General features: G+C 33.1%; 1 protein-coding gene and 1 non-coding gene across 5 annotated transcripts in view; one reads left to right on the forward strand and one right to left on the reverse strand.

Moving 5' to 3' along the window:
- LOC145293849 (WASH complex subunit 4-like) overlaps positions 1–26,517 on the reverse strand; it is a 144,978-nt gene that overhangs the window by 117,265 nt on the left and 1,196 nt on the right. For all 4 annotated transcript variants that reach the window (XM_080140540.1, XM_080140543.1, XM_080140539.1 and 1 more), the window contains exons 2-8: positions 17,527–17,666; positions 16,268–16,433; positions 13,228–13,295; positions 12,293–12,375; positions 7,242–7,284; positions 5,411–5,514; positions 5,055–5,175 (exon numbers count right to left, since the gene is read on the reverse strand). In XM_080140540.1, the coding sequence (XP_079996666.1) occupies positions 5,055–5,175; positions 5,411–5,514; positions 7,242–7,284; positions 12,293–12,375; positions 13,228–13,295; positions 16,268–16,433; positions 17,527–17,666 (725 nt within the window). The remainder of the gene's footprint in view (positions 1–5,054; positions 5,176–5,410; positions 5,515–7,241; positions 7,285–12,292; positions 12,376–13,227; positions 13,296–16,267; positions 16,434–17,526; positions 17,667–26,517) is intronic.
- LOC145294458 (U11 spliceosomal RNA) lies at positions 24,958–25,093 on the forward strand. The gene has a single exon (XR_013869872.1). It is a non-coding gene; the product is annotated as a U11 spliceosomal RNA (small nuclear RNA).

Below are 26,517 nucleotides of genomic sequence, written 5' to 3' on the forward strand. Positions count from 1 at the left end.
ATAGGAGTCTTAAAGATAATCTTAGATTTGATGATATCAGAGGAAGATTAAATTTGGTCAGTATAAAGATTGTTTTTTTACATGGGATTGACTTATCAAGGCCTGGGGCTACTCAAGGATTAATGAGTGTACAGTGATCACCGGGATAACAGAGTATAAATAGTTAGGGGTAGAAATGGATTATTTAGGGGACGCGGGTCAACAAGAATTTGTTTACATTGGACTTGAAGATGAGAATATTGTAGTCGGCTGGAAAGTAGGTCAGCTGAACAGAGCTCCCCAGCCAGGCAGTTCTAGGAAAGAAGCTTTGTTTATGGAATCTGCGTTTAGATTTAGGCACAGATGGAGAGTGGGGGGAATTGTTGATGGTTGTTGTAGCTAGACAAGTGTTTTTTGAGGAAGTTTAGCAAAAGGGGGATTATAGATTGAAGCTCAGACGAGTATTTGCCATGAAAATAACAACAAAGCAGAGACGGGCTCGCAACATCTCTTCTGTGCATCCAAAATGCGATTCTGATGATATAAACATACTGAAAGAATGGATGAGGGTTTTAGAGTTAGTACATGTAAAACAATTGAGGTAGCAAGGTCGGTTCATAGTGAAAGCCAAGGAAGACATAGGATGAAGTTATAATGATAGACTTAAGAGAAAGAACGATAAATAAAGGCCTGGCCAGAGATAGGTTCCTTTGAAATTTAATTTCTAAAAGTCATCCAACACATGCCAACATGTAAAACGGATGATAAATTGAATATGATGATGATGATGATGATGATGATGATGATGATCTAAATTCACATTTACTTCTCATTTTATTTACACAAACAATATATAAATTGCATACCTAAGCAATAGCTATTCATGTAGACACACCACTCAATCCGACAGTTATATTGTTCATACCAAGGTTACGTCCTTGACAATCAATCCAACAGGTTTTTAAGTTAGTGGCCTTCCTTTTGTCAGACTATTGTATATTTTTGTGCAATTCTAGGAGGTCCATACTCCCAAACTTTAGCTTTTCTCTTTGAGAAGGGGTTAGTTTATTGCTAATTATCCGATACCAGAGAATGCAGATGTGGCTGCTGGGTTTTTTAGTCCCCGCCTTCTGAATATTGTCACATCTGATGATGGTGAGAGAAAGGAAATAAATACTGACTGAGTTTCCTCAGCCTTAAACCTGGGATAAAAATGTAGTATATCTGCGTTAAGTACAGAGAGAAATTTTTTATTTTCCCAATTCAAAGTTCCCTTACAAAATTTTTTTTTTTTTAAATTGACCTTCCGTCTAATTCTGCCCTTGTGGAAATGCAAATAAACAGGAGAAGTAGTGTTGAAATATGTCTATTTTTCTCATTCGTGAGATGAAATGTGAAGGAAAAGTCATAAAATCTATAATATAAATATGTTCTGTCAGGTACTTTGGGGAGTAAAATTTCATGAGATACCTAATGGTGGCATTAATTTTATATTATGGGTTTATACAAAATTATTGCTTGGCCTGTGGTGTGTGCATAGGACATCTATAAACTACAAATATAATGTTTCACTTTATAAATTTTTCAAATTAAAATATAACATGCTAATATGGAAAAGAGACACAAAACAAATATTAGGACATAACTATTTGAAAAATATGCGGTGCATGTGAAAAGACATCATTAAAAAAAGAAAAATAGATTTAGTATATCATACTTAGTTTTGCTTTGTTCAATTGTTTTCATTTTGTCTTTCATACATTCTGTCTTCGCATTTCATTTTATGAGATATTGTGTATTTTATTCTCATATATATATATATATATATATATATATATATATATATATGTGTGTGTATATACACACACACACACAATAGGAAAAGATATCAACAATATAGAATATATACTGGTGCATATAAATTTAATTATCAATTCAATAAGGAAGATACACCAATGGAAGTAGGGGTTATCAAAGCTTTTTGTGTATTGTCAATATCTTTTCTTCTTGGATCTAACTTGGATCTAAGCTCCACCGTGCATGTTGAGCTTTTTATTATCTCGATGTCTTCATTTAAAGAATCCTTCAATACTTCTTTGATCTCCTCTTTATCTTTTGTTTGTAAATATATATATATATTATATTATATATATACTAGCTGTACCCTGTCACGCATTGCTGTGGCTCAATTTGGTGTAATGGAAAAATCTAATAAAAAGAGAAAATGCATGTTTCTTATATTCTTAGTACAGCAATCCACTCCAAAAAGTAAAAAAAAAAAAGCAAACATGAAAAAAAATGGTACTCTTGCAGAATTGTATCCGGATCCTCGGGAGTAACTGTTAATCATGGCTTGGGCTTGACCAACATTCAGTGGATTAAGCCGAACGTTGCTAAAATGTTGAAATACTAAATAGAGGTTTTTGGTGTTTTTTTTGTATTCAAAAATGTGAGTTTTTAATTAATATTTGGTTGAGGGGGAGGAGGGTTACTATACACAGATTCGGAAAAGTTATCCAAAAACAAATAAATGAAAGGAAAGGTAAGGTAAATTATGTTTCTACCTAACTAAATAATTTTTTAGTGTTTTTATTTAATGTAAAATGTTTAATTGGCTCGAAAAACACAGTGTTTATCAATGTATTTGAAAAAGACGAATGGTCGCGGACTCTGTTGAATACGTTAAGTTTGGGAAAATCAGTTAAAAACTAAAAAAAATATACAAAACAGTGTCAGACACCCACCGATTATATGTTATCATGACATAGGCTCACATATTCGGTGGGTTTCTGATAGTATTTTGTATAGTCTTTTAGTTTCAACTCATTTTCCCAAACTTAACATCATCAACATCAACAGTGTCCGCCACTATTTGTATTTTTCAGATACATCGATAAACACTGTTTTTGGAGCCGACTAAACGTTACATTAAATCAAATGGGTTTGTATTACTAAACACAGAAACGAAAAAGTTGTCGAAAAATAAATATAACAAATAAATGTTATCAAAGGCAAGATAAGTTACTTTTCTACCTAACTGGATAAGATTTTAGTGTTTTTATTTAGTGCAAAATGTTTAATCGGTTTGAAAACATGTAGTGTTTATCGGTATATTTGAAAAATACAAATGGCGGCAGACTGTGTTGAACACGTTAAGTTTGGGAAAATGAGTTAAAACTAAAAAACTACACAAAATATCTCATTTAAAATTTGCAGAAGCAAGTAGTTTTCGATGCACTATAATTCACTGGTGGCCATGAATAAACACTCCCAACCTCCCCATATTAAGAACGGCTTTCGGAATAAGCAACACCTATGCCTAACCACGTGTTTTAACCTTTTACCTGTCTTTCGTCTGTTAAAAACGGCTTTTGGAATAAATACCACCATTCTCCCCATGTTAAGAATGGCTTTCGGAATACACCCCCCCCCCAACCTACCCATGTTAAAAATTGTGGAGGTGGACCTAATGTGAAAATTTACCTTTTGTTTTTTTAATAAATTGTTAGTTGAAAGCACAGAATAGTGACAAAACACCATCCCCTCCCCTTGGTAAGAATGGCTGAAAAAATAACGGTTTTCTTGGTAGAAACTTTTCTGTATTTCACCTAAAAATTTCTTGTGCTCATGCACTTACTGATCCGCGGTATTTTTTAAATCGTATTTCCAAGTTTAATTAAAGTTTTATGATATGTTTTTTTATTCAATTGTAAGATTAAAGTACAGAATAGGTAACCCCCCCCTCATGTTAAGAATGGCTTTTTAAATAATAACGTTATTATTTCAGCATGGATCAATAACTGCATGAGTACCAAATTTCTTTAATAAAGAAAAAGCATTCATATTTTCTTATATAAAAACAACTTCTGCAAAAAAAAAAAAAAAAGAAAAAAGTGTACTTTCAGTTTTGTTAAAAAAATGTTTCCTTAAAAAAAATTTAAAAAACTATGGTAAAAAAAACAAAAAAGACATTAATCGACCAACTAACGTGACCTTATTGCCAAATAAGCTCTGGCTACAATGTTGAACGCGCCGTTCACGTTGTTTTTTTTCCCCAAGTTAAATTCAACTTTCACAATATCTTTTTAATTTTTTATAATTTCATGATATCTTTTTTTTAATAATAAATTGTTAGTTGAAAGCACAGAATAGTTACAAAACACCCTCCCCTCTCTATGGTAAGAATGGCTGAAAAAAAAAAAAAAATAAATAAATAAATAAAATAAAAATATTAGGTACTCATGCAGAGAGTGATCCGTGCTGAAATAATAACGTTATTATTTAAAAAGCCATTCTTAACATGGGGAGGGGAGGGTGTTTTGTACCTATTCTGTATTTTAACCTTACAATTGAATAAAAAAACATATCATAAAACTTTAATTAAACGTGGAAATACAATTTAAAAAATAGCGCGGATCACTTTCTGCATCAGCACCAAATATTATTTAAGCACGTTACCAACGTAAATTTTCTTTGAAAAAAACCTGTACTTTCACCTAACAATTTATAATTTTAATAATAAAAAAGTTCATATTTTCTTATATCGAAACAACTGTTTAAAAAAAACAAAAACAAAAAAAAACAAAAAAAAAACAACTTCAACTTTTATGCTTCAACTCAAAATGCACCTTCTAGCGAGCAATTTTTTTTGCCTCATATAATAAAGAAAAAAATTTCTAAATTAAAAAATTTGGAAGATAAGCAAATGAATTTAAATTTTTAAAATAGGGGATGTTTATTTTTTACTTATCAAATAAACAGAAAATGAAATCTTCTAATTTGTCTCATCAAATCGTGGCGTATGAAATGAATTGAAACAGAAGTTCAGTTCTACCAGAAAAAAGGTCCGCAGTATCGGCTTACGAAAAATATTTTTATTTTATTTAATAATTTTATAATTAGCGATGTTAATTTATTTTAATAGCATAAAAACATCCCTTGACTCTAAAGATAGCCAGTCTGAAAATTTCAAATAAATTGATAAAGTAGAAATATGGTTTTATTGATAACAAACGAACCAAGAGTTATATATATATATATATATATATATGCATTAATAATAATATAAGGCCAACCTGAAAAATAACACCATCTAGTAGTTGTCCCTCCAAAGTGAGCATCAGTTTCTCAAATGGACGAAGTTTTTCATCTGGAATGTTGAATTTTGTAGGATTGTGTCTGACACTCTTCAGCATTCTGATAAAAGAAAACACATTTGTCTCATTTTATTACTTACAATAACACAAATAAAAAAAGATGATGAAGTGATTAGAATTAATAACCAGGAGTACAAACTAAATCAAGCAATCTCTTATTTGTTTTAACATATAAAATAATTTTTTATATAACTGTATTGCAATCAATTAACACTTAATATGGACAATATAAAATAAATGAAAATGCATGTAGGGAAGGATATAAGCAGAATTACCTTTTATATAATGTCCAATGCTCTTTAAGTACAGCATGATTGTCAATAAGTTGGTCCAATGTGATCAGGACAGTAAGTAGATCACCAAGATGTTCAAATACAACCTACAAGTCATAGATAAAATGAAAATACAGGTAATGAATGATAGATATGAACAAATATCGAGCAAGATATTTATCAAACTTCTATTGTTTTAGTTTTTTAGACCATACTCTACATAAAAACAAACATTTCAGTCTCTTAACTACTTTACTTTCTAAAGGTGCCTACTACTACTAAAGATTGTTAACAGTGAGAGATTATAATGAAATTGTACTCAAGACTATGGTCACTTATCTCTTCATAATAAGCAACCTCATGTTAGTTCCTCTTTAACATTGCTGATATCTCTATTGAGATAAAAGCTGTGATGAACCGTCAGTAGTTGGTGTTCAGTGTCAGTGCGTGAAATATATTTTGGGGCTTTTTTTTTAATTTCAGACTTGTTACTCATTAATTTTTGACCAATAGATCAGATTCTTCTTGAAAATATCCTGTTTGTCTCAAACTCTTTGAATCGACAATCTTAATCTCTGCACTTCTAAACAATTAACAAGATATGTTTACATAAAGATTTCTTTGTCAGCCATCATTTAATGTTCAACACTAGAAAGTTCTTTCCAACCATCAACAGTATCTGGTGGAAACAAGCTCGCAATTAAATGCTAAATATACCAGGCCATTGTTCATAAAATTCTACTCTATGGGTCTGAAACTCGACCACTCCCTACTGTCATTATTCGGAAGCTTGAAGTGTTTGATCAGGTGTCTATAAAGCATGCTCAGGCTTTATATCAAGACCACATCCTCAACATCACAATTCACACAAGATGCTTGATCTCCAGACTTATGGATATTCTTATAACAAGGAAACTGACGATTTGGGCACACCTGTCATCATCCTGTAACCAACCTAATTCCCAAGGCAATAGCACTGGCCTATTATCGGGATAATGCAAGAGGAAGAGAGATCAACTGAGGACTTGGTTTGCGACTATGAAAGCCAATCTGAAGTTATAACTGGCTTTCACGTCTTTAGTATTTAACTATGGAACCTGACTGTCTGCTGCATGCTGAGAAGTTAGCTACGAACATATGTAGACAGGTGCCTTGACTAACACAATGCTACAAATTCTCTTGAGCCAGGTCCACTCACCCTAAGTGAATGCCATCAGAAATCCAAATCTAGATTTGACATAATTTGCAAACTGTTGTAATTATAATATTGGTTACATTGGATGTACTTCTAAAACGCTTATAACCAAAATAAAACAACACACACTATTGAATACAGCAACATAAACGTCTTCCTACATCTAAAAGAGTTAACTTAGCCATTTGTCCACATTTAATACATTTATATACCTAATTGCTCATCTGTCTACACTAACAATTGTTTTAAAATACTTAGCACTGCCAGTTCTTCAGATTTAGGAATCTATCTATTGATTTATATACATAGTGGCATGTTACATGCAAGCGAATGCTGGGTTCTCACTATCTTGGCCTTTCTGAGAATGCAGAGGAATAACATGGCTAGGATTTGATGAATTTGTGGTGTGCATCTTCACAGTAGAATTAGTTCTGATTGCATCTTATTCAGACAGAAGGTGCCCAAACTGAAGCGAATTCTGTACCAGGTATCATGGATTCCTGATCTAGATGAACCATAACCCAAATGATCACAAGTCATCTACTAGTAAACCAACTAGATCCTTGTGGTGTGAAGTACATATGAAAAATAACATTTAATCTAAATTTAAATAGCTAAGGTAAACAAACTATGGCTTACTTGAAAGTGAACACCGATAGCATCAATTAGTTTGGTTCCAGCTCTGAAAAAAGAAAGAAAAATTATCGGATTGTGAAAAGAAAAATAAATCTTAGGTCGAGAAAAAGTTTGTTTTTTTTAGTTTATTTAGGACTAATTGTTCTCTCCAAACTGTGCAACAACTACCTTGCTAAATCTTTCTTCCCCAATAGGTGGAAAATTGTTTCTGTGGTACCAGTATTCAAAAATTCTGGTGAAAGAATTGATCTGTTCAATTATAACCTCGTTCCTCCCTTTACAAAAAATCTTTGAGTCATTAATCAATTAAGTGCTAAATTTTTTTCTGATTGACAGTGCCTCTCCCCCCCCCCCACTCGACATTAATACCTATGACTAATCCAATAAGTGGAAGAATCTCATCCCTTCACCGTATAGAATTGCTAGACTTTGGAATTCCCTCGCTGTTTCCTGCTTCCTTAACTGTACTAACACATAGAAACTTAAATATAATGCAAACAGACATCTCGCTGCTCAACTCCCCACATAGTGTTCCCATAGGTATGGTACCAAATAGTAGCTTCTTATGTCCAAGAGGCAATATACCTTATTTGGGGTTAATAAGAGTTTAAAAAAAAAATTCACTCAACATGTGGAGATATCTTGCTGGTTGGAAAGTTTCTTTTGAAAAAATTATTGCAAATATAATTGTTTACAAATTTTACTTTGAAATAAAAATTTTAAATAACATTTGTAATATGAGGTTAAGTAATAAAAAACACTGTTAGCACGATGACATAACGAACAAAAAAAAAATTATGTTTCTTCAAGAGAGCTATAAAACATTAAATGGCTTTAACAAAAGAAATTCAGATTATTTTATTTTTTAACTTATAGAACTTTAATTCCTTAACTGGGAATTGCTCCATCATTACCTCTTAGGAAGGCTGAGGGGTTCTTAGTGCCCCTTATTTCTGAGAAACTTATATCATGTGTAGCATAGCTATAATTTTGGCAGCAACTGAATTAATGTTCAATCTTTCTCCTACATAAAATTATTAAGCTCACCAATCAACTATCTATATTTCATATGGGTTCTATCAGACCCCAAGTTAATCCAGCATCGATAATCTAAGATAAACAAGTTCACTTGGGATCTATCTTTTCAATCTTCTTCAAAAGTATATTACTACTTAGTAATATGCAACATAGTTGTTTCTAATATATAAAATTAAGCTTGGTCAGAATTTCAGACTCAAACCTGAATAGCAAGGCTTCTGGCAAATTGATACTTGATTAGGACTAGTCTTTTTTTTTTCTCTTTTACTATTAGTCCACAATACATTGTAGTCTACATTGCACTGTAGAGAACTTACTGTTGATTTTATAAAATTATTTTTAATATATTGGCTTAAATTAAAGTATAAAATGCAAAAATCAAGTATCATGGTTCAATTGTGCTGTAAACAAAAACATTCATTTCAAACAAAATAGACTTTGTGGCTTAGTAGGGGATGCCCTTTTCTCTTCCCTGCAACCTCTCTCCCACAGAAGAGACGTTGCGAGCCTGTCTTTGTTTTATCGTTATTTCCATGGCAGGTGCTCGTCTGAGCTCCAATCCCTCATCCCCCCCTTGCCAATCTTTCATGAGAAACACCCGTCTGGCTGAAACTACTGTCAATAATTTTCCCCACTCTTTATCTGTGCCTAAATCCAAACGTAGATTCCATGAGCAAAGCTTTTTTCTTAGAACTGCACGCCAGTGGAACTGTCTGCCACTTGCCTGTTTCCCACCTGACTACAACTTGGATGTCTTCAAGTCCAACATAAACAAACTCCTGACAAACCGCCCCCTTAAGTAAGACACTCTATCAAAAACCCCAATACTAATGATTACTACAATACTATCTCATTGATTACTATACACGCAATAACCCTTATCCCTGAGTGGCCTTCGGGCCTTGATAAGTGGTGACTCCCATGTAAAAAAAAAAAAAAATGTCCAGATAACATTTACTTTGCTTAAGTGTCTTTCTGACTACAATAAAGATCAATGTGTATTTGTTCGCATATAAATAAATATGTATTGATTCTGTCACACAAAAGTTATTAAGTAAAAATCATGCCTATTTCTAGCCCTGTACAAAATCATTTCAAGTGGTGAGGAGAAGCAAGTCTGATAAACCCCCTCAACTGAAATGAATTCTTTAGGCCATTAGAAATGGTAATAATTCATATATGTCATATATGAAAAATTAAATAAATGATATAATACTATAATTTTATGAAATATTAGTCTGAACACTGGTGGACCACAGTTGCTACAGTTAATCTAAATAAATTCTCTTGTGAGGGAACAAAGTTTCAATCACCAAATTCAGTCTTTCAACGCCGTGCGACACATTACAGTTCCACGTGGGAGACATAAGTTCCAAATGATGACTTTGCAGATTTTTCGATTTGTTTCTTTTCTTTTTAAACATGCCTGTCGGCATCCATTTTGGGTTATCCAAAATAGCTTTATCGAGGGATTAATTTAGGTATCTTTTTTTTTCTCTGCCTTTGCCAACTTCGGAAATGTGACATATCGCTTTAGTTGTCCAGGAACACGTTTTACGCGGTCAAACTTTTGGTCAAAACTACCCGCACACGAGAGAATTATTATTTTTTCCTTTATTTGTTTCACCCCTTGATTCTATAAATAGAATTGATGAAGTTGTATTCTGATTCCTTTCTGCTTCTTGGCACAAACGTAGTCACTATGTGCATTAACTGTGGGACGCCCCGTCACTTGTCTTCATATTGGAGGAGGTGGGAGGTGTTTGGTGCTAACGTCAATTGAACGTTTTTCAACTTCCTTGTTCTGTTTCTCTCTCTCTCTCCGTGGGTGATGAAATCCGTAGTGGGTTTTTTTTTTCTCTGTTTCCAAGATCGGATCGCAGTGTAGTAACTGTTCCGCCATCACACGTCACTCTCTCCATCCTCGGCCAAGGAAAGAGAATCTCTCCAGACTGATTTTAATACTGGGTTTTGGTGGATTCTCGTTCAGTCAGAACATGCCAATCAAATACCTACTCTATACTACTAACAGAATAATAAAACAGTATTTGTTGTCGAGGTGGCTGTTTGTAACAATATATACACCAACCCCTCTACCAGAGTCAGCCGTCCAACAACCCTCGCTCACACCCCATTTACTATTATTCAAGTAAATCTCCCATAATCCATAATTCCTTACCAAGACTAACACACTTTCCTGCGGATGTGAAGACGATTTTACAAAAAGTTAAAACCGCGGACATTTCGAGAAGAAAAATGCTTGGACCTTACATCCATATGTTTAATGTATATACAAAAAAGGTATCCCAAAACAGAAGCTTTCTGTTATTTTTAACAATGTCTGTCTGAAAATAAATATATATATATATATATATATATATATATATATTCAGGCAGACATTGTTAAAAATAACAGAAAGCAAGATATATATATATATCTTGCTCTTATTTTATTGAGCACTCTTAATAACCTTGTTAAATTCATTAGTTATCACTCTTTATAACCTGGTATATATATATATATATATATATATATATATATGTATACAGTATAATCACGTTGATATACCAGTTTCCATCAGATAAGTAACATTAAGTTTAGCTAGTATCAGATGGATGACCATTTGGGAATTTTATGTGCTGTCCACTTATCTTGGCATTGTTTCCAGTCATCCTGGACCTCCACTTGCCACTGCTATTTTACAATGCTGACTCAGGAGAGGTGTGGTTGGAGACTGTGTAACTCTTGTCACAAATATTCAACGTGCAGGCACCCTTACAGGGAGTATCCATAGTCTGTTAAGACTGAAGGAAGATACCATATATATATATATATATATATATATATATATTATTTCTAAAATATAATTATCCACTGACACGTGTTTCGTCATCTACGACTCATCAGAGTGGCTGAATCTAGCGAGATTCAAAATCAGGACCCCATGATAAGAAACCTAAACCTCTACCACGGGACCACCTCGCTTGACTACTGAATGTATCGCGTTTTATGTAGATGTTTTTATTTGTTTTTGTTAGTGATACTCTTTGAATGAATTCAATTATTTATACGAAAGTGCATTTTTACCTAAATGCTTGTTGGGAATAATTTTCCCTTTGACCAATTTGGTACCCCCTAAATGGGGAGCGGCATATATATATTATTTTTAAAATATTATAATAGCGCTCTAGCTCTACTACTATACAAAAGGAACTGTGTGTGTGTGTATGTGTGTGTGTGTGTGAGAGAGAGAGTTCAGTCTCTACGGACTCCTAATCAGCTGGGCAGATTTTTTAAAAATATCACACTAATATACTTTATGTGCCTGGCAGTGTTCTTAAATAGATATTGTATCAAAATGCCTTTTATAAGTATCAATAATCGATAATTTAAAAAATCCAATGAAAGAAGGCGATTTTGACATATAAACCCAACAGTAGGTTCTTTAATATGACAGGGGTGCATTCAAAATGAATGCTTCTGTTTACAGCACACGTGAACTATAATACTTGATTTTTGCATTTTATACTTTAATTCAACCCATTATATAAAAAATAATTTTATAAAATCAACAGTAAGTTCTCTACAGTGCAATGTAGACTACAATGTAGTGTGGACCAAGTCACTGTGGGGAGGCATGTGAAGCATCCTCCCGATGCACCAGCTAGAACAGGTAATTAATTGATTTGATTGTAAAATGGGTGATTTCACTAATTTTGATGACAATAAAATATGGGAGGATAAAACATTCGTTAATCCTCATTTAATCCCGAGCAATATTAGGTCTCCCTGCTAATATACATATAAAAGTGACTGTTACTCAATTTTTATGGACAATGTAAAACAAAAATTATAAATACTTCCAGTATTATAAATAATGTCCTGACTCAGTATGATAAATACTGGGTCAAGACAGTATTAATCAAATATCTCCTAGCATACCAGACATAATGTTGTATATATTTTTAAGTTGATACATTTTAAAAGTTAAGTATTTGCTGAGAATAACACTTACTTGGGAGTTGTGTACAACGCTGCCAGTTGCTGAACAACATTCTTCACAACTTCATAGGCACGATTCACAAAGCAAGAAAGCTCCTACAAAAGAAAATATATAACAAATACAATTTTTGAGATAAGATTGATAACATTATTTTGACTGCTATTCTCATCTTGGTTGTTATTTAAACAACCTTCTTCAGATCTGTCTATGATCCATCTATGGTCCAGTTCAAAATTCCATTTCAAGGCTATTTAGGATCCAGTTTGAAATTCTATTAGTTTCCGAGTTCAACAAGATGAACCTAAAGAAGGTTGGAGATCACATTAATTGAAACAAATTGTAAAAATAACAACTAAAATGAGAATAGTAGTTTTCATAATCTGAATAATATATAAAAAAAAAAAATCAACATTTTAATTTTGTTAATCACTTTTAATACAGGGAGCAAAAACTCATTATATTCATCCAACAGTTATTTTATTCTTCACTTGAGCAAACAAGTTCCAGTTTTGTACTATTGAGCTATTAATGAAACTTTGTTTTTTTTTTTAATACATCTGAAATAGAAATTTTATTTGAAATATAAAAACATATATATAAAAAAAAACAATGCGTTGTGAAGTCTTTTGACTTTGTGAAAACTGTTTCAACATGGCCAGTTATATGTTGCACTAAAAAGAGCCAAAAATAATGTTGAAACATTTGCAAACTAAAATAAATGTACAAAAAATGTTATAAATAAAAATGTTTTAAATTAATAATAGTCTCCTATCATTGTAAAAAAAACATGATTATTAACCAATAATAACAATAAGTATCTAAATAATAATATGCGAAAACAATTTCATGTATGTACATACGTTATCACTCTGCACCCATTTTTGAAAAACAGAAAATTAGACAAGGTTGGATTTACAGGAAAAAATCTTTTTTGAAAACTAACGTACTTGTAATAATGGCATCATCCGACCCATCTGGATTTGAGCTTCACACTCTGGCATGTTCGTATCCACCTCTGATGGAAAGAAAAAAAAGAAATCAAAAACAAATACAGAGTGTTATTTTCATTCATGAATGATAATGGATAGTAAGGATCATCAAGTAACAAATAATCATTTTTTTTTGTTTAGTCAGTTCTACAGCGCTACCGTCTGCAGTGGTATCGACATGTTGGATAAACAGATGTACACATCTCAACTGAGAGCAATCAAGGAAAAGGACAAGAATGCCTTGGACTGATTGTCAAAGATGATCTCAAACAATGACACATCAAGCCCATCTTAAATGATAGTGTTTTATAGAGAAAGTTGGATTGTGCTGCCATGGCCAATGTGTAACCAACCATTGATGTGAAAAAGACACGTTTAAACAAAAAAGTATTTCAATGGTGAATGCTCTGACGAACTGCAAGCACTTGTGCCCCCTCGGCATAAGTACCCCTGACAAGCAGCAAAATCCCACCCCTTCACAGTTGAGATCCCTAGATGTAAGAGAGCCTTCTACTCCAGTAGTTTCCTTCCCAGAACCACTGGACTTTGGAATTCCCTTCTGAGTACCAACTGTACTGACATGCAGAAGTTCAAGTGTAACATGAACCGACATTTTGCTGCCCAACTCCCCACATAGTATCCCTGTAGCTTATGTCCCTGATAGTAGCCCCCTACAGCAAAGTGGCAATGTGCCTTGTTTGGGGTGAAATTGCAATAAGAAAAAAAAAAAAAAAAAGAAAAAAAAAGAGCTTTGATTTTATAAAAAAACAACAAATTAAAAGATACTCGTTTTTTTTCTTACTTTATAGTATATCAACTCTTTTGAAATTAATTAATGCCAAAACAATACCTATTGTAAACAATTTATTAGATACAATTACTTGAATAAAAGGTGCTATTTTACCTATAGGTGGAAGGAGACAATTGCGAGTTTATAACTTTCTTAACAGTATTAATGCATAAATATCTGCCATTACTAAGTAGCAGAGAGTTACCACTGTCAATCAAAGGAAGAATCTACCAAACAATGTGTATGTATAGTGATGATGTATGGAAGTAAAACCTGACTAATGAGAGTTGAGGACATGCACTGCATGGAGAGAAATGATACGAGAAGGATACAATTGGTGTGTAATGTAAATCTTAAAAGACAGACATAGTTATTATAACCTCAAAGGAAGACTGAATGGACAGTATAAGAAAATGTGTGTAGAAGAGTAAATGTTGATGGTATGACCACATTAAAAGAATAGATGAGAGTTTTTGGGTTAGTAGATGTAGAAGAGTTGAGGTAGCAAGTTCAGTTCACAGAGGAAAACCAAGGGAAACATAAGAAAGGATAAAAATGGACGTTAGGGAAAGAAAGGTAAATAAAACCTGGCCAAAGATAGGTTACTTTAGAAATCATTCAATGTGTGCTAGTGTCTAAAATGGATGTTGAACTGAATATTATTGTGTCAATGATGATGATGATGATTGCAATAAAAGATAAATGAATCCTTAACAAACCTATTTTTCAGAATTTTTGAGATAAAGGTTGATAATCTGTATTATTCTGACTATTGTAGTCATTTTTGGTGTTATTCGTACAACATTATGAGCAATATAATTCCTGAACTTCTTCAGGTGAATCTTGTCAAAATTAAGAATCTTTACACTGAACTCTGTAATTATGTAGCCATCGCACAACAGATAAAGTGCTAAGTAATAATCAGTCCTAAGCAAACGTCTACTGTTGATACAAGGAATATGATTAAAAATTACTTAAGACTTCTACGCAGTCATGACTGATGGAATGAGAACACTCTACCCATGTCGATTAAATAAATCGTTCAGTTTGAAATTCCGTATAGATTTTAGAATTCAATAAGATGCATTTGAAAAAGATTGGAGGTTACATGTGATAAAATGTTGTGAAAATAACATCCAATATGAAAAAAAAGTCAAAATAATCCAAATAACAGAAACTAATAATGTTATCTGCAACTATTAGTAGGCAAAGAAAGATATAGAACAGCAAGGTAGCAAAATTAGTCAGCAGGGGAAGAACAAGAAAAACATGAAAAGAAGTGATAAGAATGAATTAGAAAGAGGAATACATAAAATCAATTTATAAAAGTAGCCCAACACATGCCAGTTCGTAAAATAAATGTTAGATCAAATATGATTATGAATGATGATGCTTTGGTGGCTCATTTAAAGAATTTGCAGTTGCAACAGAGTTCACTGCGGTCACATTAAGCTGGCCTTCACCACATCCTGAACAATCGTGATTCCACCATCAAAGAGCGATCATTTTCAGACTTGAACTGATGGTCCCTACAAGAGCAATGTTAGACACAAGGCTGGTTTTTAATATGGGGGAATATGAAGCTCTCCTTCAAAAAAAAAAAAAAAGAAAAAAAAAAGGGCTTCCTGGATTGGAACCAAAATAAAAATAGCCTCAATCTAGAAGTATTTCTTCTTCACTGACCAAGAACAGAAAAAAAAATGTAGTATCAAAACAGGTACCACACTTCGCCAAAAAGCCAAGAAAATTGTTTATATTATCAGTATTTACTTCTTTCCGACCACAAGAAGACGTGACACAAGGTCAGAAAGTGAGTAGAATCAAGCCAGCACTCCCTAAAGGAGGAGTATTTTGGTCTATTAAAAATTGCCTGGAAAATCCAAATGCTATTCCCTAGTCAGGTGTGTCAAGCAATAAACTTACTCAGCCTCAAAGAGGCGAGAAAAAGCATGTGAGGGTGAACCTCCTAGAATTGCCCAGGATGAATACATGACAAATAAAAGGTCACCAAAATGGCCCGATTTCTGTCAGACTGATTGTCAAGATCGGAACCTTGACTAGTATGTCTGACAACTTTACAGTTTACCAAAGCATTGGTGTCATCATCCACATCCTCAACAGTTGCCCACTGATATATTTTGTAATATTAAGGAATTTAAAAATCCACTAAAATCTTTTAGAACTACAAGACAAAATCTTAATACTTACCACCTTCACCGTAGAAGAGAAGAGCGTTATAGAATTTGTGTTTGGCTTCATATTCCAAAGACTGGATTTCAGCACACAGGCTTGCCAGAACTGTGATAACTTTGTTGAGAATTTTGTTATTAGTCTTAATCAGGTTCAGCAAGCTTATTTGTTCATAAGGCAGGAACTAAAGAGAAAAAGTTAAAAAAAAAAATTAACAAATGCACTCAAAGAGTAGACAGCAAACAATCACTGGCATTATCAACTCTTACCTGACCAGAAGTGTTTTAGGAATAGAGACTAATAATGAAATCCGCAGTAGGTGCCAAAGTCATTTTTTTTTTTTTTTTAATTACAAACTACTTCAGCTCCAGGATGGAGGGTTGGAGGTTGGAGACAATTTTTACAGCAGTTCAGAAGTTTTTTTTTAATAAAAAATTAAAATAAATTTATACAATTTAAACATAATTCAACATTTTACAAAATATGATTTAAAATTTATTTTTTTATTTTACAATTCTTATTTATTATTTGTTAATTATTTTGTATTTAGTTATAAATTCTTAATTTTTGATTGCTAATATATAAGACCAATGAAGAAGAAAGAGAAAGAGAGAGAGGCGTAGGGAAGAGAGAGAGGGGTAGGGAAGAGAGACAGAGAGGGGGTAGGGAAGAAGAGAAAGGTGGAAAGAAAGAGTGAGAGAAAGATGGAAAGAGAGTGAGAGAAAGATGGAAAGAGTGAGAGAAAGATGGAAAGAGAGAGTGAGAGAAAGATGGGAAGAGAGAGTGAGAGAAAGATGGGAAGAGAGAGTGAGAGAAAGATGGGAAGAGAGAGTGAGAGAAAGATGGAAAGAGAGAGTGAGAGAAAGATGGAAAGAGAGAGTGAGAGAAAGATGGAAAGAGAGAGTGAGAGAAGGGATGAGAAGAGAGAAAGAGGAGAGAGGCAGATAGAATGAGAAGGACAGAAAGAGAGAAAGAATTGAGAAAGAGAGAGAGAGAGGAGTAGGAAGAGAGAGAGAGGGGAGGAAAAGAGAGAGGTGGGGAGGAAGATAGAGGGGAGGAAGAAAGAGAGAGAGGAAGGAAGAGATGGGGAAGGAAGAGAAGGGAAAGAAAGAGAGAGAAAGAGAAGGGATGAAGAAAGAGAGAGAAGAAGAAAGAGAAGGGGAGAGAGAGAGAGGAAGAAAGAGAGAGAAAGAGAAAAAAGGGGGGAGAGAGAGAAATATTTTAGTTACATATACATACCTTATTAAAAATTTTAAGAGATAAAAAAGTGAATGTACCTGCAAAGCAATGGGATCTAGGGTCACATCCCATGAATCTCCGATCGTATCATCCAACGCATCTTCAATATCCTTCAGTTGAGTAGCATACTCTTCAAGAAAATTGCCATATTTGCGAAGTTGAACTTCTCCAACAATTTCTGAAATAATGAAAACCAAAATAATCAGATTAAGTAGGAATAAAGGAAAGAAAACACCTGAAAAGTGGAAAACAAATGCCATTTGTGTGGTGATTTTATCACAAAAATGAATCGATTACAGTTATACATGAATATAAAGAAAAGTGAGCTTTTCTGTCTTCAGCAGGATGTCAGAAACTACACAAGATACACTTATAAACTTGACATCATCAGATTCGATGCAGACCCAAACAACTTATGCATTAAAAAAACAATGAAGAGAAATTGATTCTGAAACATCTTGGTCTTTTTTTCTCTTTAACTTAACCTTGGATTTCATGTATTAAATCCATTGCTCTTTCTGCTTCTTGTAAAGTCAGTTCTAAAGACTTTCTCACACTCAGTATCTTTACAATTCAACTATCAGACCATATATATAGTATTGCTGTCATACTTGGGTTGATGAATCGCTGTCTTGTTTGAAAGTTCTTGATAAGGTGCAGAAACGTATCTGGAATTTGATTGGCTTTACTTTTATTTCTTCTATGCAACCTTGCATTCATAGACGTGATGTTGCTAGTTTCAGTCCTTTCTATGCATGTTTTCTTCAGGATTGTCTGAGCTATTCCTTGCTTCCCTTGTTCCAGCTTATTTGACTCATTGGTCGATGGTTTTTTTTTTTTTTTTGTTTTTACACAGGAATCACCACTTGATAAGTCACATCCTTCGAGAGATTAACCTCGAGAAGGATGTGACACCTCACCATTTAATATACATGAGCATAGGCAGATCCAGAGGAGTAAACCTTGATCACAAATTCTGCTATTTGCTATTGCATATGTTACAAACAGCCACCTCGACATCAAATACTATTTTATTGTTCTGTTAGAATTATATGGTAGATATTTGATTGGCATGTTCTGACTGAACGAGAATCCACCAAAACCCAGTATTAAAATCAGTCTGGAGAGATTCTCTTTCCTTGGCCGAGGACAGAGAGAGTGACGTGTGATGGCAGAACAGTTACTACACTGCGATCTGATCTCGGAAGTCGAGAAAAAAACCCACTACAGATTTCATCACCCACGGAGAGAGAGAGAGAGAGAAAGGAAGATAGAGGGAGAGAGAAGAGGAAAAGAGAAACCGAGAACGAGGGAGTTGAAAAACATTCAATCGACGTAAGCATCATACACCTCTCACCTTCTCCAATATGAAGACAAGTGATAGATCGTCCCATGGTCAACGCACATAGTGACCGCGTTTGTGCCAAGAAGCAGAAAGGAATCAGAATACGATTTCGTCAATTCTATTTTTAGAATCAAGGGGCGAAACAAATAAAGGAAAAAATAATAATTCTTTCGTGTGCAGGTAGTTTTGATCAAAAGTCCAACCGCATAAAACGTGTTCCTGGACAACCAAAGGGATATGTCACATTTCCAAAGTTGGCAAAGACGGAGAAAAAAAAAAGATACCTAAATTAATCCTTCGATAAAGCTATTTTGGATAACCCAAAACAGATGCCGACAGGCATGTTTAAAATAAGAAACAAATCAAAAATATCTGCGAAGTCATCATTTGGAACTTATGTCTCCCACGTGGAACTGGAATGTGTCGCACGGCATTGAAAGACTGAATTTGGTGATTGAAACTTTGTTCTCTCACAAGAGATTTTATTTGGATTAACTGTAGCAACTGCAAATTGTCAAAAGAAAAGAATTGAACTGTAAGTGCAAAAAAACCCAAAAAACTTTACTGTCTTTCTCTGTCGAGCTGGAGATCGGATTTTTCCTTGTGGGAACTGGTTGCTGCCGTTTACCTTTTGTCTTTCTGTTATAGGATTCTCTTTCAGTTAGTATGTTAAAAATATTCCCCAATCCCATTAGCTTTGACTATATTTGTTTTTGTTAAATCTTTCTTTCCCCTTATCATTAATAAATTTAGTTTTATATGATTTGAAAGTGTTTGTTTCGTTATCTCTTGCAAATCTTATTGTGTTCGATTTTTGTGTTTATTTTATATCCGCCTGTCTCACAGAAAATAATTGTTGTTTTATTTGTTTCAAACCTTTTTTGTATAAAAAAAGGAAAATTGAACCCAATCTGGGACCTATGAACATACCCCTAATGCAGAAGATTTGTCTGCCTATGATAAGCGTTTGCTATCCATAAATACCCATCCATATCCCTGCAGGTAGATGGTTCTTCAGCCCAGCTTCACTCTTGCATAATCATTCACAAATGTGGTATAGGAATTTGCCCGTATTTGGTGGTGCTTGTGGAGGAAACACACATATACATGTATATTACACACTAACTCTATTTTTAAAGTTTGATTATTTATGGGGCCGGTTTATGACAAGTATTTGTTGGATTTGTTGTAGTATGAAGAGAAGTAGTCCCTTTGTATTGTGTTCCACGAATGGGAAATTTTTGTAAAGAAACTATGTTCATTTATATTCTACTTGATGCTAAACACATCAAGGAAGAAAGGAAAGTTTATTTTCAGTTGCATTAAGAAGATGCGTTCTTGCTGTGAATGTTTTATAAAGAGGATGGAGCTCAGTTGAGCACTTTCCCTGAAAAGATTGTTTCCAAAACTATGTAAAAAAAATAAATACAAAGTAGTTGATTACTTTTAAATTGTGATCTAATGTCCAATAAAGTAAATCAATTTAACATGAACAAGTTCTTCTTTATTAACAAGCAGCTCACTGTCTGGCATTGCTTGGGAAGTTTTTAGTTTCTTTTTTGTTTTTGGCTAGTTTTTGGTTAAAACCAAATTATTATAGAAAGCAGAAAGTGAACTTTGGGTTAACTTTTGACAGCTTCATAACTTTCGCTTCCCTCATTTTGTCCTTTAGTCATCACTAGGACTATGACAAGAGAATATTCTTTTCATTATTTTGACTCTCGAGTATATATCATTTAATATTTTATGTTTTTAGATAGAGTGATGTGGTTCTCTGTTGATTACCTGTATTTAACTGTGTCAGATATATACTTGAGAGTCAAAACAATGAAAAGAATATTTTCTTGCCACAGCCTTAGTCACATTTCATATGTCTCTGACAAAGGGATAAAAGTTGCTGTTTTCTAGGTTTGTATCTATTCATATAACATTTACTATTGGTTAGCTTTTGATCTTGGAGATGATATTTTTCTTCTAATTTCTGACCTCAAGTGGCTTCATACCTTGTCTGGAGCGATTTCCTTAAAAAATATTATGTTTTTTAATAGGATTTTGGAAGTTAAATTATTACAATATCATTAGCTCATTAAGTTATTAATTAAACTAAATCATTATACAATTATAACTAATTTTTAAGGCAATGTTGTCATTCTAAAAATATTGGATGTAAGTAACCTACAAAAGTTTTAAAACATCCTGTCCGTGGAACACATTATCACATGACTGCTTCCATGTTGATTACAACTTAGTCGCCTTCTCATCCAATGTTCATAAATTCTTGTAAAAAACACCCCATATGTAATAAAGTTGGTATTTCTGCAGTTTACGGCCTGTGCAATTTTTTAGATTGGATTTTCAAGTTAAATCCAATTTTTTCAATATCTTTTGTTTATTATATTGTTAAGTGAAAGTATAGAATAGTTAACTAAACCTCCTTCCCATATTAAGAATGGGTTTCTAAAATAATATTATTATTTCAGCATGGTCCGTAAACTTCAGAATTACCTTCATACCATTAATCAATGTTAGTGCACAAATAGTTTTCTTCATATTTCAGCTGACAATCATTTCAGTCACATTAACCCTTATTCTTAAATGGTTCTTGGCGTTTATAAGTGGTGATAACAGTAAAAAAAACTGAAATGCATTCTGGTGTATTTCATTTTGTAATTATAGGATTTTTAAAAATACGTTTTAGTACCTTATGTAGGCATGGTCAAATGGCCAAAACAGAAGTAGGAAGTAAGTATTTTTTGACGGAGTTTCTTTAAAAATCTACCAAAAATCAAGTAATTATCCAATCAATATGAAAGTTTTACCGATAAGTGCAGAATGAACTTCATAAGTGTACATTGTTTATCATAATCGATATTTATATATTTTTTGGCTACAACCTCCCCCCTTCTTTATTTGTGGTTACAAATATACTTAAAATAATCAGCCGAAACTGAACAAAATATATTGTATTGTGGGAAGGGTGAGGATTGTAGATAAAACAAATAAATAAAAAAAACACTTTTATAAGTATCAGATTTAAAGGTTGAAATCCGAATTTTGAATGTGTTTAATTTTTCATCTTTTGAAGTGTGAAATTCGTTGAATATGTTAATAATAGATTTCAGATTAGCAAAATAAAAAAATTATATATTTTCATTATTTTTAAATCTTTAGAAAATAAATCAATAATTTTAATTTAGTGAGTCCAATATTGCTAATATACCATTAAATAGGAAATGCTTTGAAGAATCAGTACCGAAAAAGAAAAAAAAAAAATCAATAATTGAACATTTTGCTAAAATTACAATAATTTCTTTTGGCAATTTGTCCTTATGTGATCTTACCTCAGCTATGGTAGACCATAAGTCCTACAAGCAGTTGTTCATATAACAAACAGTTGTTATCTCCCCCCCCCCTTTCCAAAATTCCACCAAATTTTAATGGAAGTCTTTTTCACAAATTATGCTATAAAAAATGGAGGAAAAACCAATTTTATATCGTTTATGGAACAAGTATATGGTTCACAGGTTACAAAAGGGAAAATGATTGTAATCATGAAAGTAAAAACACATTCAATTTATGAAAATAAAAGAGTGTATAGTTGATGTCAAACAAAATATCAGAAAGCAAAGCAGTTTACAGGTATTTACTAGGGTTAAAGAGTATAGAGTAGTCAAAAGGACAATATAGTAATCGATAGTAATGGAAGTTCGGTAAATTTGTTAACTTAAGTGGAACAGCTCATCAGAAACTTGTTCACGTTAGACTTGAAGACAACCATATTATAGACAGCTGGAAAGCAGGAAAACGGAAGACAATTCCACAGGCGTGCAGTTCTAAGAAAGAAGTTTTGATCATGGAATCTATGTTTAGGTTTAGGCACAGATAAAGAGTGTGGAAAATTATTGATAATGTTTTCAGCTAGTCTAGTGTTTCTTGTGAAAGTTTGGCGAAGGGGGACCATAGATTGAAGCTCAGTCGAACACTTTCCATGAAAATAACGATAAAGCAGAGACAAACTCGCAACATCTCTTCTGTGAGATAGAGGTTGCAGCAAAGAGAAAAGGACATCTCCCACCAGGCCACAAAGTCTATTTTGAACCCTATAAAGGCAGGACAAGTCTTTTCTAGCAGCTCCTACCCATATGTGGCAACAGTATTCCATCATTCAAACGATCCTTTAAAATAATATGTAAAATAAAGTGGTGCCTATGCACTTATGTTACCATGCTATTTTTTAAATAGTATTTTCAAGTTAAATTCAAGTTTTACAATATCTTTTTTGTTTATTAAATTGTTAGGTGAAAGTGCAGAATAGTTACAAAACACTCACAAGTACCAATGAAGTGATTTTTAATATCGTAAGTGGCACTTGGATGAATAGTTTATTTTATTCTCGCTACACTGAAATCATGCGATTAAAAATTCCAGCAGACGAAAAATTGGGATATAAAAGGACCAGGGGAACCCAATGCGATTTTACCCAATTTTCCGTAAAAATTACTTTTGGTACTTATGCAGTATTCGGAAAGCGATCATCTTTTTTTGTACGTTTCACTAAACTGTCCCCAGATGGCGCTTCTCGGTAGTTAACCCTTCAATGTCGCATTAATTGGAAAAAGGTTTCAATTAAATCATTTATTTGTTCAAAAAAAAAAAAACAATTTTACTTTATAAAAATCCAATGTTGCTTTAATGCTTTCATTACAAAATTGGGTGCTAGTGCACTTACTGATCCACGCTATTTTTAAATCGTATTTCCAAGTTTAATTAAAGTTTTATGATATGTTTTTTGGTTGGTTGGTTGTTTTTGTTTTATGGCATATCAACCTTTTTCAGGTTATTTAATGCCGAATCTAGCGATTTTTTAATGGAGTATATTTGTTTTTTAAGTCGGATTCTATTTAACCCATAGTTGGGACCCTAACAGGTACTACCACTCCGGGTCAGAGTGGACCTGGGAGCAATGGCAATTAAAGGGTGGCTTTACACTCCCCAAGGCCCGCAAGCTGGGGCCTCACCATCGGATATAGTTTTAGGTCATATTCAGGACGATATGTTTTTTATTCAATTGTAAGGTTAAAGTGTAGAATAGGTACAAAACACCCTTCCCTCCCCATGTTAAGAATGGCTTTTTAAATAATAACGTTATTATTTCAGCACGGATCAATAAGTGCATGAGTACCAAGATTGTTTTATTAAAATTATATTTTCTTACGCAGACTTTTAAATAAATGTTTTATTGATACATTTTTATACAATAAATGTTTTGGTTTTCAAATATTTTTCTGTTCGGAAAAAAATTCTGGTTTGTCACTTAATTGTCGTATTATTTGACCAAGAAAAAATCGGAGTTATCGCCCCCCCCCTAACAATGGCCGCCCTCCGCATACTGCAGAAGTGCCTTACCCGATGATTTATCATAATATTATGATATATTACTATTTTCGACACGACAATTAAGTAATATTGCTTTTGCTTAAAACAATATATTTTTAAAAATCGATCTGTCGACAGTATCTTAACAAGTACCATACGAACATACTTATTTTTAACGACAATATTGAAATAAACAAACAAGAAATCGTGGAAAGTCTTTCAGCAGGGATGCGCCAAATTGGCTGACACCGTCTATTTCGTATGAGGTGTCACGAGGCAATGGCTCTGAAGTAACTAAAAATACGGACTGTATTGAAATAACATTATTTAGAAACATGGCGGACGGCATTTTATAACTATTATTTTCATATAACTTAAATTTAAACAAAGAATACCATAAAGTTAAATTTAACTTGGAAATTCTGCATAATTATCGAAATTGTATTTATTTATGAAAAAGTGTCAAACAGGAAGTTTACTAAGTTACTTCCCTTGCCATCATCAAAACATTTCGTTTTTTATCAAATAAAGTTATTTTTTTGCAAATACAATAAATTAAGAGATAAACTAAATATATAATAAGTTTTTTAATATAATGATAATGTTGGGTATAGCTAGCAGATAAGCCTAATAATTGTACAGATAATTAATTATCATAGATTTGTTATACAGATATGCAAATAAGGCGGATCCATGGTTATTGTCGAGCCTCACATATATATATAACAAGTGCTGGCCGCTTTCTCGATAAAAGGGTCTTTGCCATCCATGGCACTTAGTGCTCGCTTTTTGCGCGTCTGAGCGGAATCACAATCAAAAGATTTCGGAGACGTAATTTTTCTTATCACGTGGCAGCTGTAGCTCATGATTAGCACGGCGCCCGAAATTGAAAACCAAAATTAGACTATTTATTATATACTTATATATATATAATTAAACATATTCGATCGCGTAGGACAATAGCCGAGTAATTCAGAGTTTATTTTCAAAGAATAATATTTTAAAAATTTCCAGAAAGGCCGCGGTCAAAGAACACGAGAAAATTTTTGTATAGGTACTAAAATTTGTTTTCATTTCCATTTTAGAACCCAGTTAATTAGTATTATGGGTCAATGTGCACTGGTTGTGGTGACCATTTTTAACATGAAGTTGGGGTGTTTATTCCGAAAGCTGTTCTTAACATGGGAATGTTTATCCCGAAAGGATTTGCAACCTCCCCATGTTAAGAACGGCTTTCGGAATAAACAGGTTGGACAACCAGTGCACATTGACCTATTATGGATGTAAAATTGAAAAACGTGTTAACATATTATTTATTTGAATAAATTAAAATAAAATGGTCAACGAATTTGACAATGTCGTGTTTATCTAAAATCGAAACTTGAATTTTACTCGAAATAATGCTTCGCTTCACTAAATATGAAACCATTTATCATCCTTTTCTCTGACTGCGAGCTTTAAACATTACCATAGGCAGTTTATAAAGATCGCGGTTAATAAAGAACGCGAAAAAAATTGTTTAGACATCAAAGTTGTTTTATGTTATTATTTTCGTCAATTTATATTAATGCATATTATTGGTGCTTAAGATAGAGTTGACTAATCGATCTTTTTTTAAATGTGTGGTTTAAGCCGAAAAGACAGTAGTTACTTAATTATCATGTCGAAAATAGTAATATATCCAAAAATTACGAAAATTCGTCGAGTAGAACAACTGCAACTGCTATCGTGTTTTTAGTAAAAAAATAAATAAATAATGTCTATCGCTATCAGTTTCTTCATGTAAATACTTTTTAAGCCTCTTTTTTCTCAATTTGAGGTGCAGAATACTAACTGGATTTCCAATAGAAACGATCCCTCGTTTAATGATATATCGAAAACAAACAACATAAAACTACTGTTAATACATAAAAAGATTTATTCTCGCGTTCTTCCATGAGCGCGACCTTTATAAATTGCTAAGTATATTTTGTTTGGAGGAAATAAAGGTGCTGTACTGCTGTGGTGTGGTGTGGTGTGGTGTGGTGCAACCGGTGCAGTAGTGCACTGGTGCAGTGCACTTATTGATCCGCATTATTTTTTAAATAGTATTTTCGGATCGCTATTATTTAAAAAGCCATTCTTAACATGGGGAGAGGAGGGCGTTTTGTACATATTCTGTACTTTAACCTTACAATTGAATAATAATAATAATAATAATAATAATAATAATAATAAAAACATTATAAAACTTTAATTAAACTTGGAAATACTATTTAAAAAATAGCGCGGATCACTCTCTGCATTAGCACCGTATTTTCAAGTTTAA

Source organism: Euprymna scolopes, chromosome 15 (genome assembly GCF_053919585.1).
Source record: "Euprymna scolopes isolate OS-2025 chromosome 15, ASM5391958v1, whole genome shotgun sequence".
Taxonomy (NCBI): Eukaryota; Metazoa; Mollusca; class Cephalopoda; order Sepiida; family Sepiolidae; genus Euprymna; species Euprymna scolopes.